At 35.9% G+C, this 15,954-nt stretch overlaps 1 protein-coding gene across 4 annotated transcripts in view; it reads right to left on the bottom strand.

Annotated features, from left to right (window-relative positions):
- The window catches only part of LOC141501252 (prolyl endopeptidase-like), a 42,324-nt gene that overhangs the window by 9,654 nt on the left and 16,716 nt on the right, over positions 1 to 15,954 (bottom strand). For 3 of the 4 annotated variants that reach the window (XM_074205066.1, XM_074205081.1, XM_074205088.1), the window contains 4 exons: positions 14,596 to 14,719; positions 7,499 to 7,715; positions 4,927 to 5,112; positions 1,726 to 1,932 (listed from right to left, as the gene is read on the bottom strand). In XM_074205066.1, the coding sequence (XP_074061167.1) occupies positions 1,726 to 1,932; positions 4,927 to 5,112; positions 7,499 to 7,715; positions 14,596 to 14,719 (734 nt within the window). The remainder of the gene's footprint in view (positions 1 to 1,725; positions 1,933 to 4,926; positions 5,113 to 7,498; positions 7,716 to 14,595; positions 14,720 to 15,954) is intronic. The other variant, XM_074205074.1, reaches the window with a different exon arrangement.

Below are 15,954 nucleotides of genomic sequence, written 5' to 3' on the forward strand. Positions count from 1 at the left end.
AAAGCAGGCTCAGTGTTCACATTAAAAATGGTATGTTCTTATTTTTTGTTTAAAAAGTAAATGTTTGATTATTAAAGTCATTTTTATTATCACATTTTATTATGATTTGTAACATAATTCTATTTTGTTTTTATATTCAATGGTAATATGGTTACATTTTAGTAATAAATAAATATTAAATTTTATATGCAGTCCCTGACAAGTTTTTGTTGGCTTGGAAGAGCTACAAGGTTGGATGCCAGTGTTTCAGAGAATTTTCTTTTTTTTAGGTTTTTGCTAGGCAAATTATTATTATTATTATAATTATTAAGTATCTGAGGCTGGATTTGAACTCAGGTACTCCTCACTCCAGAGCTGGTGCTCCATCCACTACGCCACCTAGCCGCCCCGAAAATTATTTTCTCTGATAGAGAGAATTGTTTATTAACTTCATTTCAAATAAATGGATTTCCAAAAGTATATCAAAATTTCTGTCTCTAGTAGTATCACCAAATATTTTTAATTAAAGAGAAATGGAAACATTACTTATTGGATTAAATACACTTTATTGTTCAACATAACTATAATTCATCAGAAAATTTTCTGTTAAATTCTTATCCTAGTTTATGCCGATATTATGTATAAACGGATAAACTGCCAGCCCAGTATTTGACTCATAATGCCAATGTGCTGGATACTATTGTTTTCAATTTTGTATATCAGACTAGTCTCAATGTATGAAAAAATGTAAGCAGATAAATCAGGACACTTCATTTTATGTTACAATAACTGGCATTATTAATTATTTTGGAATGGGGACGTAATACTGATTTTATGTTATATATTTTTATATTCTTAAAAGGAGTATGACTAGTTTAAATGACCCCACCCCCCACCCCAATACTCTCACAGGCAAATATCTAAGATCAATGAAGTTACTATAAGAGTATTGTAAAACCAGGGTTGAAAATCATCATCTTATATTTAGTTTAGTTCATTCAAATTCTTCCTCAAAGTCCAACAGATACAGCCCTCACTTTTAGGAGGAGAGTCTATTTTACCAAAAACAAGCTGCAAAGTGAATTTCTATAAATATGTTTATGACTGCTCTTTATCCCTATCCTCTTTTCTATTCAAAGAAGTACTCCCGTGAGAAATTCCTAGGGCAGTCAGATGGTGTAGTGAAGGGCGGCTAAGTAGCACAGTGGAAAGAGCACCAGCCCTGTAGTCAGGAGGATCTGAGTTCAATTTTGGCCTCAGACACTTAATACTTAGCTGTGTGACCTTGGGTAGGTCACTTAACCCCATTGCCTTACCAGAAAAAAAAAGAACCATGAGGAATGATTCCTTATGGTAAGGAAGGAGGTAGCTGGTTACTGTGGTTCACTAAAGATATATGTGCTGGGAATTACCAAATAAATCACTTTTTCCTTCCCTTAATGCAAGTAGAAATCTTTTGCTCTTACATCTATAGTTTCTAGAACTTAATTTTCTTTTTTTTCTCCTTTTCACTTAAATAAATAGGATGAGTGGAGTAGATCTGGGCCATCAATCTAATATACAGGATATTACAGCTTGAATATTCCTTAAATTCAAGGCTTCAGGTAATACATGATAGACTAGACACTTTGCTATAAATGCTGTGACAAACTAATTGAAATTGTGAACAAAGTTTACTTGAAACAGTGATATCTTGTTTTTTTCCTTTCTTGTTAACATTGTAAAAGAGAAATTATAAAAACTTACCTTGCTTTTTGCTTCTAAACGAACCATGTGACAGTCTGTCACTACTGGTTCCTCTTTCTCAGCTTGCTCATAGAGACTGCCTTTTTGTAACATATATATAAAGTTCCTTGGAGGATGCACGGGAGAAGAGAGCTGAAAAGAGCAGGTTTCACTGCCGCTATCTTGTGGCTGGAGATCCAACTGGCAGGTACAGGCCCATGCCGGGAGCTGAAGAGATCAGTTGTGTGTTTTATTTCTTCCTTAAACTTCTCAGCATTCTTAACTTCACTTTTGGGCTCAGTTCAGGTACAAAACTAAGTTTTATTTAATTCAAATTCTGCTGAATTCCTCATAAAATCCATATTTTAAAATAGTAAAGCTATTTCACATAACCAAAATGACTATGACTAGACAATACCAAATAAATGAAATAACTAAATGACTGTCACAAATGGGAAAGAAAAGTGATCTTTGAGGCTCTTAAGCATTACTATGAGGAAGACAGTAGCTGTATCATAGAAGAAACACTAGATTACTTTCCAAAGACTCAAGTTTTAATGGTGGCTCCACTCTTTCATATTGATACCAATCTGATCAAGTTAAACTCTTTGCATCTATCTCCTCTCTTGGAAAATGAGTAGTTGGATTTACATGATTTCCAAGGTTCCTAATATTTTTAAGGTGGCATTCAAAGATCTATGAAAGCTTAAGTCTAACATCATGGTTTTTCACAATTCTGATACAATCTCTTATATTGAAATGCTGATTTGAGGACATGAATAAGGATTAAAGTTTTTTAAAATGATTAGAATGTTCACAAGTCTAAGGGCCCAACCCTGACCTCCTAACTCTTTTGAAATGTCATCAACATCGGCTGTGTGTTTCTGCTGTGATCCCAAGCCTGTACCCTGTTTCCTAGACAGGGCCTTGGCAATGACCATTATTACTCTGGGCTAAGCGACCAGCAGCTTAGCCATTTAAAATCCCTGTTTCTAACTTTGGCCCCAGGCTAACTATTGTGGGGAACAAAACCCTCTCCTGGCACATCCTTCCTCAAACTCATGGCTATTATGCTGAAAATTCTTGACTCATTGAAAAGTGAAAGGAATCAAGATTCATTCTCTGAGAGCAGCAGGGTCCAGCTTCAAGCCTTCTCCTAGCACTCTCTTTCCATCCTTTAAGGAGCTCTGGTTAGCAGGTTGACAGAAGCTTCAGAAATGGCATTGAAAGTCAAAGTGTTAAAAGAAAATTGCATTCCCTTTGCTGTATAATTGTGAAAAGTGCAAATTCCTTAGAAAATCAGCAGTCTGGCACAGCACCATCCCTGATGGTGGGCTCTCCCCATAGAGGACAAGTGCAGATGTGTGTGATGAGTGAACCATTAGTCAACTGTAGGAACTATTCCTAAAGAGCTTATGTTCACTGAGTTTATATTTTTCAAAACAACCTGAAGAACCCAACTGACAAAGACATTTGTTGAAAATATCCCCCCCCCCCCCGCAAAAAAAAAAAGCCCAATTGATTAATTTTCTTCAGACTGGTGATTAGCTTGGATCATGTTTTTTTCCCATTTAAGTCTATGCCATAAACAAAGAAAGAAATGGTAAATGAAAAAAATTGCTGGAGTCCAGTACCAAACAGGCAAACAGACTTGGCTGATTAACTATAAAGGAAGGAGTAATGGAAAAAATAAAGGTTCCTTTGTCTACAACACAAACTCTTTCATACTACTGAAAAGACATTAAAAAAACACATTAATGTCTTCCTTTCTGGTTTTTTTGGTTGTAATCTAATGGTGCTAATGATTTGAATTCATAATGTTAGTGAGGCTAAGTCTGAAAGTTTATTTTCCATAAGAAACATAAAAAAACAAAACTCTTCCATGGTCAGGGACTATACTTTTTAAGAGTAGTCAGCTGTTTCAGGTGTGTCACTGGTTCAAAGTGAGGAGTGGGTGTAAATGGGCACAAATTATCCCTCTAATGAAAATAGGATTCAGAATACACATACTCAGACAAACTGATATGCTGGATAGGAAGTTTCTAAATGGTAACAAATAACAGTAAGGGCTCAGAACCGATAAGCAACTATAGATTAACTAAAATTTGTTTTGAAGATGTGATATTCAGGTTCTTCTATATTCTCTATTCTTGTTACTTGTTTTAAGACAATAGTTTGATTTTGCAAAAATCTCCAAATAAAAGTAAAATTTCATTTATGTAAAATTATCAGAATATGTCATTTTGATGCTCAAAATTTACAAGAGACAGTCATTAAAAATAAGACTAAATCCTACTGATGTTTTTCTCTTTAAAATAGGGATCAAAAAAGGAATTGAATATATTATCTTGTTGCCTCTTTGTATGAGAAAAATAATTACATGTTACAGATAAACAAGGAAAAAAATCAGGAATACTTTCAAAAATATATAAGGGTAAGTTAGGAGAGAAGTCAAATACCAATACTCCAGTTACTTGAATCTGGCAGCAAATCAATGTGAAAAATAAAAAAGCAACTAAGAAGAAAATAATGAAGCTAATAATAGAGAGCAAGAAAGAAACATCTAATGAAAAGTTCCATGCACATGTCAAGGATTCATGTAGACATTTTACAGTCATACATTTTCTCCTTTAAGTTTCTAGCTGCACATTGTGTAATATGATTTGTAGTCACATGGTTGAAAAGTGTATTGGAGATCATCTACTCCAACTTCCACCCCCATTTGCAGATGAATAAACCGATGCCCAGAGATAGTGACTTGCTCAAGGTCATAGAGCTGTCAGTTGGAAGAGAAATAGAACTATACTGAAGTTTCACAATGACATTATATTATAGTAAAACCTTGATGCTTCTATGAATAACAGATGACAGATCTATATTGCACCAAGTTATTTTATAAGAAAAAATATTAACTGGTTACAATATATCTCTTGGGTTTTTGTTTTTTGTTTTTTTAGCAAGGCAACAGGATTAAGTGATTTGCCCAGGGTTTTACAGGTAGTAAGTATCTAAGTGTCTGAGGACGGATTTGAACTGAAGTCAGTCTTCCTGACCCCAGGACTGGTGCTCTATCCATTGTACCTCCTAGCTGCCCCAATATATCTCAATATAAATAATGCCAATATAATAATGTTATGTTTAAATATTTTACATTTCATATTCTGTTCAGATAAACCAATTGTGTATTTTGATTAGTGATTAACTATTAAAAATGAAACATACCTTAAGAGATTGAATTGAATGATCATTTAAGGAAATTGAATTGAGATAAAGTTGATTGCAGTACTTCAGAAACATAACACAGTGATCCTTGAACATCACCATATCAATAAGCTTGGTTTTTCTCTTCAATGTATAAATAAGTTGCCAGTTCTTCATATTACGGGAATTGACTGATGTTTTCATTAACTACATAGAAGCAAATTGACAGAAGAGAGCTAGCAAAATATCAAGAAATCCAAATAGCAAAGTATCAAGTTAAAGAGGGCATATGTGACCAGAGCATGACACCTTTCACTATTTAATAAGTAGTGCTCCTTAGCATCATATGAAAGGAAAAATCAGACATTTGTTGAATGTTTTTATCTCATCTATTATAAGAAACTATGACAGGAAATCATGGATTTAGAGTTGAAAGGGATTGTGGAAAACAATTAGTATAAAACTTTCATTTTTAAAATGAATAAACTGAGGCCCAGAAAGGTTAAATGATTTAAGTTAAGGTCAGATAAGCAAATGTCTGAGCCAGGATCTGGTATATGGACATTCCAAAAATAGAAGGGGACAAGGCTTTGAAGAACTCTGAAGGTCAAATAGAGGATTTTGTATCTCCTTGGTCTAAGGAGATAAGAGGCTACTGGGAGTTACTGAGTATTGAGGGTGATATGGTCAGACCTGACATCCTTCTGGGCTCTGAGAAATTCCTTAGAAATATAACTTTGGCTAGGTGCCTTTGGGTCTGAAAATAGTCTGATAGGACCCCAGGGGTCATAGATATACCATAAAATTGTCTAAAGATTTACAAAGCACCCTTGTTAGCCTAATTATCTTGCTGTATCTGTTAAGTTCCAGGACTGCCTCCCCCTTCCCTAAATTCTACTCCCTCAAACCTGTGGGAAGCCTGTCAATTCATGACTCCCTTCATCTCAGAAAATATGTTCAAACATTACACAAAGACCCTGACCCCTCCTCACCCCTATCTATACAGAACCCTATGTTTACATATGTATATGACAAGACAATATATCTAATTGCTGTCTTTGCTTCTGTATCCTGCTTACTCTCAGTACCCCATCCCAAATACTATAAAAACTCTATCCCCTGAACACTAAGGTACTGTCTGATTTGGGTCCTCTTCATCCCCAGACAGTCCCAGAAATTAAAGATCTCCAAATTTATCAAATTCTGGTCTCCGTAAGCTGGAGGGAGGATGGACTGGAATATGAAGAGGCTTGAGGCAGGGAGACCAACTAGCAGGCCAGACATGAAATGATGAGGACATGCACTAGAAGGGTGGCAGTGTCATTGGAGAGAAAGGGGAATATTTGAGAGACTGTTGTATTTTAGCAACAGATTGGCTATGGGGGGTGAGATATAATGAGAAGTCAAGGATAACTCCTAGGTTGTGAACTTGAGGATTGGGAAGATAGTATTGTCCTCTATAGTAATAGGGAGGTTAAGAGCAGGAAAAATGAGTTTAATTTTGGGCATAATGAATTTAAGAGAGAAGAGTGTATGAAGGAGAAAAGGGTGATCAATGAGGTCAAGGATAATGAGGATTGAAAAAATTATTGGATTTGGCCATTAAGAGATCACTGATAACTTTGGAGAGAGCAGTTCTAATGGAATGATGAGGCTAGATGCTACATTGTAAGAGGTTGAGAGTGACAGGAGAGAGAGTGAAGGTACTTACTGCAGGTCGACTTTTCAAGGTATTTAGCTACGAAGGGCAGGAGAGATTTTGTGTCATAGATAGCAGAGATGGAAGGATTAAGTGAGCTTTCTAAGAATGGAAGAGACACAGGTATGAATGTGGGTAGTAGGGAAGGATTCAAGATAGGGAAAGGTTGAAAACAAGTGATGTTACATCACCAAGAATGGGAAGGGGGGCTTCCAAAGCCAAATAAAGGATTTTATATTTGATCCTGGGAGCAACAGGGAACCCTTGGAGTGAACTGAATAGGTAGTAAGGCTAGTGAACACAGTCAGACCTGTAATTTGGGAAAATCAGTTTGACAATTTAGTAAAGGACTATAGGGGCAGTGAGGTGGTGCAGTGGATAGAGCACTGGCACTAGAGTCAGAAGGACTTGAGTTCAAATCCATTTTCAGATACTTACTAGTTATGTGACCTTGGGCAGCTCACTTAATCTTGACTGCTTTTTAAAAAAAAGAAAAGAAAAAAGGATGGATGGTGGTGGGAAGAGACTTGATTTGCAGAGACCAGTAGGTCATTGCAACAGTCCAGGCATGGGGTGTTGATGGCTTAAGTGAGAATGATTGCAGTGTCAGAGGTGAAACATGTTACAAAGGCAGAAACAACCAAATGGGACATGAGAGAGAGAGAGAAGAGCTAAAGTTCCAAGCCTTCATGATGAGGATAGTAGTACCCTTAAGTATAATTAGAAAATTAGGAAGGGAGGGGAAAACTCAAATATCTACGTCTAGTACTTTACAATGTATTTTTGGAAATTTCCAAAAAATATTAGATGCTAAAACTGAAGATCTATTTTAAAGTTTTCTTGGAGTGTTCAGTATACACTGCATAGGATAGGGGCAGGGGAGGCAAATAATACCTTGTATTCTGCAGGCTCTCCATAATTTGTGAGAATATATAATTCATTGCTTCTATGCTCAATATGGTACCTAATCCCAGAATTTCGCTTTTGGACAAGAACTGGAAGATTCCAAGGCTGATGACAATCTATCAACCACACTTCAGAAGTTGTCTTGCTGTTACTATTTATGGTGAGGAAGTACCTGTCTCTTGTACAATACAGGTCCACAAAAAATCTGAGAAGGAAAAGTACAATATAAAAATTGAAAGAATTTCAAATCCAGAATATTTTGTTCATGGGATATACTTAGTAAATATTCAATATTAATGTTCATTTAAAATGAAATGAAAAATAAATATTCCATTGATGAATGAAGTTAAGAAGTAGTCAATGTTAACTACTTTTATTTTTTATTTTTATTTTCATTCATTCATTTATTTTGGATTTTGTAAGGCAAATGGGGTTAAGTGACTTGCCCAAGGCCACACAGCTAGGTAATTATTAAGTGTCTGAGACCGGATTTGAACCCAGGTACTCCTGACTCCAGGGCCAGTGCTTTATCCACTGCGCCACCTAGCCACCCCAAAGTATGAATTTCAATGAGAAAGCTAGACACTTGTCTAAGCCTAGTTTTTTTGTATTTTTATTTAATTCAAGTAAGAATTTCAGATGATATTCAGAAGAGGCCAATATGTTATACCATACTGATTTTTTTTGGCAAGACAGTAGGGTTTTGTGACTTGTCCGATGTTACACAGCTAGTAAATTCAACGTTGGATTTAAACTCAGGTGCTCCTGATTCTGAAGCTGGTACTCCATTCATTGCACTACCTAGCTGTCCCACCACATTCATATTTTAAAGCATTGTCTAATTCTGCAGTGTGAACATCATATCGTCTTTTAACAATGATTTACAAAACAATAATTTGAGATTTCATTCTGCTTGAGATGAAATTCAGTATAAAACATACTTGACATTAGAAAATGAAACAAAAACCCTTGAAAGAGAGGAAGAAAAAGAAAAAAGAAAGACAAGGAAAGGAGGAGTCAAAGACAAGAGATAGGAAGGTAGAGAAAGACAGGGAAAAGATGGAGTGAGAAAAAGAGAAGTAAGCATAAGGAGGGAAATTAAATATATGTATTATATATATAAATGAATATACATTTTATTTATATACATTTGTATTATATATACACATATGCATACAAATAAACATGCACATGCACACACACACACACACAAACACAGAGGGAGGAGGACAGCAAGAGGAAGGAAAGGGAGAGAATGAGAGAGAGATGAGCACACCAAAGTAGATGGCAGAAGTACAGAATTTAACACTTCAAATAGGTTAGCATTTACTAGTTAACTAGATATCTGCATCACATATCTATATACACATACAATTTATAATATACATGTAATAAACTCATATATATATATATACACACATAATGATTGTATTTGCCTTTGCTTACAGAAATAATATTTTGTGTAGGCGAGTTCTACACAATTCCTTCTCTAGAACCTTTGTTGGATCAACCTCCATATCATGCTCTAATACAAGTTTTAGGTTGTCTTCTTTATGCAATTTTCATTTTTTTTACTTGAGCTCCATACCACCAATTACCTAATGAACATTATAAGTTGGAAATCTTGGAGGTATCTCAAATTCAATATGTCCAAAACCAAAAATCATTATCTTTCCCACAAGTTCATAATTCATCCAAACTTCCCAATTTCTGTTGAAGGGACCTCTATTCTTCCAGTCTCACAAGGTTATAACCTCAGAATTTTATGCTTGACTATTCACTTTCCTTTAGCCCACATTCAATCAATTGCCAAATCTTGCTGATTCTATTTTCACAACAAATCTTGCATGTGACCCTTTCTTACTTGCATAGCCAACAATTTAGATCAGATCAATATCTCTATTTACAATGGCCACCTAATTAATCCCCTAGTTTCAGGTCACTATTGCCACTATTCTCATTATTTGTCTATTCTGCTGCCAGTGATTTTTCTAAAGCAGAGATGTAACTGTATCACCCTGCACAACAAATTCCAGTGGTTACCTATTGCTTTTAAGATCAAAAAATAGAGTCCCTGCTTTATACTTTTTCAAGAATTTCCTAATTTGGTTCTAACAGCTCTTCCCCTCATCTTTTTTTTTTTTTTTTTTTTTTTTTTAGGTTTTTGCAAGGCAAATGGGGTTAAGTGGTTTACCCAGGCCACACAGCTAGGTAATTATTAAGTGACTGAGGCTGGATTTGAACTCAGGTACTCCTGACTCCAGGGACAGTACTCTATCTACTGTGCCACCTAGCTGCCTCTTCCCCTCATCTTTAGACAGGATTCTCCCTCTGACACTCTGCAGTCCAAACATTTCACTCACAACTGCAGTGACCATTGCCCAAGTCCAGAATGTATTCCCTCACCTTTGCTTTATGAAATTTTTCTCTTTGAGGCACATCTTAAGAACCATCTTCTAAAGGAAGCCTTTCCTTATCCACCTTGTTAATGTCTTCTTCCATCATCCCCTCGTTAGAAGGAGTAATAGTCCTCCAGATTACCTTGTATTTAACATTTATTAACTTTAAATTTTGTCTATTTGTACTCATACCCCAGATTAGAATGTAAACTCTTTGTCCATTCTTTATCTCTTAGGCCTAACCATGCCTAATATATACACAGTAGGTACTCTAAGATATCCTTGGTGACTGATTTAGACATCAAACAGATTGATCCTAAAGCTTTTCACTATACAGTCTCCAGGCAATGCTTTTCTTTTATTGAGAGTACCACCATCCTTTCAGTCACCCTGGTTGAGTGCCTCACTCTCTCATTTCCCCTTCATCAAATGCCTTGTTATTTCTACATTTGTAACATCTCTCACATATACCTCCTTTTCTCACCTAAACTTGCCACCACACCGATGCAGGCCCTCTTTACCTTTCAACTGGACCATTTCAACAGTTTACCTCTTCTAAGTTAACTCCAGCGACTCCCCATTGCCTCCAGGTTCAAATAAGATTTTATCCACTTGGTTTTTAAAACCTGGTCTCACCCCTATCTGAAAAATCTTCTTACATCCTCCAAACTTCTCCAAACACTCACTCCACTGACCTCTTTGCTCTTCCTAGCATATGTCTTTCACATCTCCAGACTCAAGTGGTTTTCACTGGCTGGCCGGCTGTGACACCAGGAATCCTTTCACTCCTCATCTCCACCTCATAGCTTCCATAGCTTCTTTTACGTCTTGAACCCAAGACCCATCTTCTATAAGAAGTCTTTCCTAATCCCCTTTAGGGTCTTCCCACTGAAATTAAACCCAATTTGACCTGTCAACTTTCCCTACTATAAAAAAGTATTGAATCACTGCAGAGGAAATGTAGTACCCCCCCCATGTCCATTCCCCCCCCCCCCCATACCCTTAATTCACATGTATAGGTTGGGTCTCAAAAGGCAAGAACACTGACTCTAGAAGTAGATGACCTTGCTTTCAAACCTACTTGTTATGTATTATCTTTGGGAATTTGGGCAAGTTGCTTAAAATCTGTGAGTAGTGATTTCCTCATCTATAAAATAAAGGGGATAGACTAGATGAGCTTTGAGATTCCATTTAGTGCTAAATCTATGTTCCTATTACTGCACCAGGCTCAGGGATCTACCCTGCTGACATCTTATAGTTCAAAAGCCCCTACATATGAGCTTATTTCCAAGAATCAACTAGTTGACATACTTAGCTCAAAGTAAAAGCATTTACTAAAATGGTACAGGATGTAAAGAAGTAACAAAACTTTTCTCCCACAAAGTTGCAGTAGATTCTGTTTCAAATGCATATGTCATTAGGGACAGAGTTAACACTTATGGAGAGTTACCTAGGTACATTCTAGAGATCACACATAGTCAAGGCCATTCATGCTCTGATTGCTGAAGTCACATTTTCCCTTCTGATCTCTTCATGCTGCTCCCTTCTGGGCACTATGTAATGCTCAACTGATAGCCAGTAAAGGATAATTTGACTCAACTATATGAATGGACTTTTGAGGTCAGGTCTTTGTGGGCACACAAAGAAAATCCTCTCCTCCTACTCACTAGACTCTCAAGAATTGCAATGGAAAAGACTGAGGGTGGTTCCCTCTCAAGAGTGAGAAACTTCCTTCATAGCTGGCTTTCTGCTCAACTATAGACTTTCCCACCAGACTCCTTAGAGATTGCTTATCTGCAGAAATGGTTGGCTTCTGGAGTGGCTAGGTGGCGCAGTGGATAGAGTACTCGGCCCTGGAGTCAGGAGTACCTGAGTTCAAATCCGATCTCAGACAATAATTGCCTAGCTGTGTGGCCTCGGGCAAGCCACTTAACCCCATTTGCCTTGCAAAAACCTAAAAAAAAATGGTTGGCTTTTTAAAGGCCATTTGGGGTATTCCTGGTCCTTTGGGCAATGGCTAGCCATCCTTATAATTCCATCATGTTGACCAGTACTTCTTCACACATCCCAAAAGAATAAGCATTATAAAATGTTTCTTTTTGCTTCCTTTACTGTCTGTGAATCTTTAAGTCAGGGAATGACCCAAAGAAGGTCCTACTTGACAAAGTACAAGAGGATTCACTAAAAATTTGAAAGGGGGGTACACTTTACAAAGTACTATCATAATACTAATTTCCTCTGTTCCCTGCCCCTTAAAATAGGTAATTTCATCAGGTGGGCTAGGAGGAACTCAACTGATCAGAAACCACCTGCATCAGTTCTCCTTTTCTAACTCCTATAGTGACAAGATACTTATGTTTAGGGAGGAAGGAAAAAAACAAGCTATGCGAAGAACTTCACAATTATTATCTCATTTGATTCTAACAACAACCCTGAGAGGGAGGTGCTGTTATTATCCTAATTTTGCAGATGAGACAACCAGAGGTGAATTAACTACTACTCCAGGGTTACAGAGCTAGTCCCTGTCTGAGGCTGGCTTATGGCAAGATTTTTTTCTGAGATCTCATTAAGAATAATGTACTTGGTGAAAAAGTCAAGAATTTTTATAAGATAACCATAACTTGATACTGAATGGAAGGAAATTGGGATTGGGCAACTATACAGAATTACATGGAACTGATTAAAAGAAAAACTTGTAAATTAGTGAAATCAAATTTTTTTTTGAATTTTATTTATTTAAGGCAATGGGGTTAAGTAACTTGCCCGAGGTCACACACCTAGGCAATTATTAAGTGTCTGAGGCCACATTTGAACTCAGATCCTCCTGACTCTAGGGCTGGTGCTCTATCCATTGCGCCACCTAAGCTGCCCCAGAAATCAAATTCTTTAGGAAACTGTGAGTCAATGTAGAAAACAAAAGAAAATTAAAATCATTAATAGAAACTCCAAAATGATTGAAAGTAAAAAGTAATGAATTTTCTAGAAGTGATGCCTTACCTTTCTGGTTATAACTGACAAAAGATTGATGACTATTACAACATATTTTGGACTGCTTTCCAATTGTTAAATGCTTAATTATCAATTCCCTTGACATATGCAGTTCTATCAAACCCAGAAGGAATAAGTACTATTTAGTAACTCAGTATTTGCAATTTAACAATGTGTCCACTTTGAGGTCTGAATTCAAAAGAACAATGGTCTTCATATAAAGTGAATAAAGTGAAGGTTACTGCCATCTTAAACTTATTATCTCACCAATTCTGGCTATGTCCAAAATCAATATTTTAAAAGTTAAGTTTTAGGAAAAGAGACACTTCACAATAAAAATAAATTGAAGTTATTACTATCCTTATTTGAAGATAATGCCACCAATAGTGTTATAAATTGTACTGGGCTTTGGTTTAGATAGATCATTACTATAAAGAAGAATTCCTTACTTTTCATTCTCATACAGAATAGTCTTAGCTCAGTAGGCAAGTGATTAGTGAGGGAAATGTGCTTTCTTTAACTCACTGATGCCTTTTTTTTCCATAGATAGAAATTTATAACATGTACTTGGAAACTGAATCTCAGTTATTTTAACAAAAGTTGATTGTTAAGTCTCCATTAAAATCAAAGGTATTCCATGTTGACAATCCAATTCAGTCAAACGAGACTCTTAGAATTTATAAAGTTGGGACCTTCAAAGAGAAGATAGTTTGCTAGATGGCTATAAAACTAGCTCTGTAATCAATTTAGCAAAAAAACCAGCTTTTCTTCCTGAACAATTACTTTGTAAAAGGACACTGAGTGAGTATTCAGCAGATTAGAGTTTGATCACTGGGAACAACATAATGGTTGTATTTGGTCACCACCCACAGCAGGGATTATCCCCAATATAAAAGAGAAAATATGAGTAGGTACAACAGGAGTTTTCTGGAGAAAAAGAGAAACCGATCTGTCTGCATGGCATGAAAATTGTCATTCTCTCTCTAAGGGGCACTTTGCCCTGGGAAAGACCTTGACATTTGCAAATCTAACAGAATAGCTAAGTAACAGAGAACAGTGAAAGCTGAGAGAGATTACAAATCAAGCACAGCAGGAGGGAAAGAGAGAGAGAGAGAGATACTACTTAAGTAGTTCCTTCTCTGGCCGTCTAAACCACACTGTGATGGTAACCTGTTAGGCAAACAGAGCTGCAAAAAATACAAGCCAACTAAGGATGGCATAGAATAACACAAGGTTGGGAATCAAGAAACCAGTGTCTAGCACAAGCTCTGTCTCTAACTGGTTGTGTACATTTGAGTGAGTCACTCAAGCTTTTTCAGCCAGTTTCCTCATCCATAAAATGGAGGAAAAATGAATTAGATAATCTATAACAACATCAAGTCTTCAAAGAGATTTTTTCCCCCCCAGACCAAAAGCTTAGCATTAAGTGTATATGCATAGCATGTTAGATACCATGAAGGTTGCACTTTTCAAAAGAAGTGTGGCTTCCTCTGATGAAATCTCAAACTCTTTATACTTTTAGGAACTGATCTTCATTCAAAGACAGAAAAAAGTTCTCTTCTAATAAAATAAATAACTGGGGTACAAAGACATTTTACAATGTCTAAATTTAAGAAAGAATTTAGGGGATATTAAATTCACATTTGACACCCCCCCCTAAAAAAAAAAAGTTTATCTTCACTTGCATTATTCCAGCACCTTGGATCTTGTTCTGTGTAGACACATTCAGTATGTTTTTTATTCCCAAAGCTAGTTCGAAATACATCACAACACCGAAGGTTCTTTTGGCAAGTATAGAATAAAAGGCCATCCTGTGCCCATTCTGAAAAGAAAATGATGTGAAGAAATATATTATTACATCATAATAGAAAAGCACAACAGTTATGATTCTATTTGGGAGTCTCTACTTGGAAACTAAAAGCTAAACAATGAAAGTAGCTGACATTTTTATGGCACATTTAAGTTTACAAAGTGTTTTTCCATGTTTTCTCATCTGATCATCACAACATCTAGTAAGACAATTGCTGACATGAAGAAACTGAGGCTGTGAGAATTCATGAGGTTACAAAAATAATGAGCCAGAGAGTCTTCTACAGAAGGAATGACTACTGCCGCTGATCAGATCTAAAAGAAAGCACATTTGATTTACAAGGGGGGCTAGATTTATGAATCAGAATGAAATTGGAACTAGATTTAAACCTACAATTTCTAACTTACAAAGGGAAAACTGTCCCTTTTATTCCCATTTCTAATTCTTAGGTCTGGCAAATTGTTTAGGTTACAGATATAGGAACCATATCTGAGGGAAAATGGGGGTTAAAAAAGACAGTGGGGTAAAATATTTATACTAGTAGAAGAAAACATGGGAGGATGACATAGCTATATTTAGCATTCAAAGTTAAGTTATAAAAATGAAAGTTTGACATGACTTTCACGATGTTAACCAATGTTAAATGAATATTTTCTTCAATGCCTGACAATGTCTATGGACTCATTATTCTAAAGATAGTTTTACAGTTAAATGACAATAAAAGTTTAGCATTTAAAATCTTATCAGATGCATCTTACTACATTCATCTTATCAAAGAAATCCTTTATAACAAACCAAGTTAGCATTAATGAATCATAACATATACAGCATCTATATACTGACTATATATTTTTACTAATATTGAAGTAATTCAGTTTACTTGAAATTAAAGAATGTTAAGAACAGATAAACTCAAGTTTATGCCCACAGGAGGGCACAGGACCTGCACAGAGACTAAAGAACAGAGTAATACTCCTCAATAAGTGGGAAGTATGATAATGTGGGCAGTTCCTCTATTAGCTTTATTTATGATTTCAGTATGGATAACTCTCAACTTTATCTACAGTTCCAGTTCATTTTCCAGACTATATATTCACATTTCCAACTATTTCTTGATTATTTCCAACTAGGAGTCCCAATGTAATTCTAATTCAACAATTTAAAACCAAATTAATCATAATATTCTAAAACATCTTATTTCTTTCTTATTTTGCTATGGCACCATCATATTTCTAGTTACTCAATTT

Source organism: Macrotis lagotis, chromosome 1 (genome assembly GCF_037893015.1).
Source record: "Macrotis lagotis isolate mMagLag1 chromosome 1, bilby.v1.9.chrom.fasta, whole genome shotgun sequence".
NCBI lineage: Eukaryota > Metazoa > Chordata > Mammalia > Peramelemorphia > Peramelidae > Macrotis > Macrotis lagotis.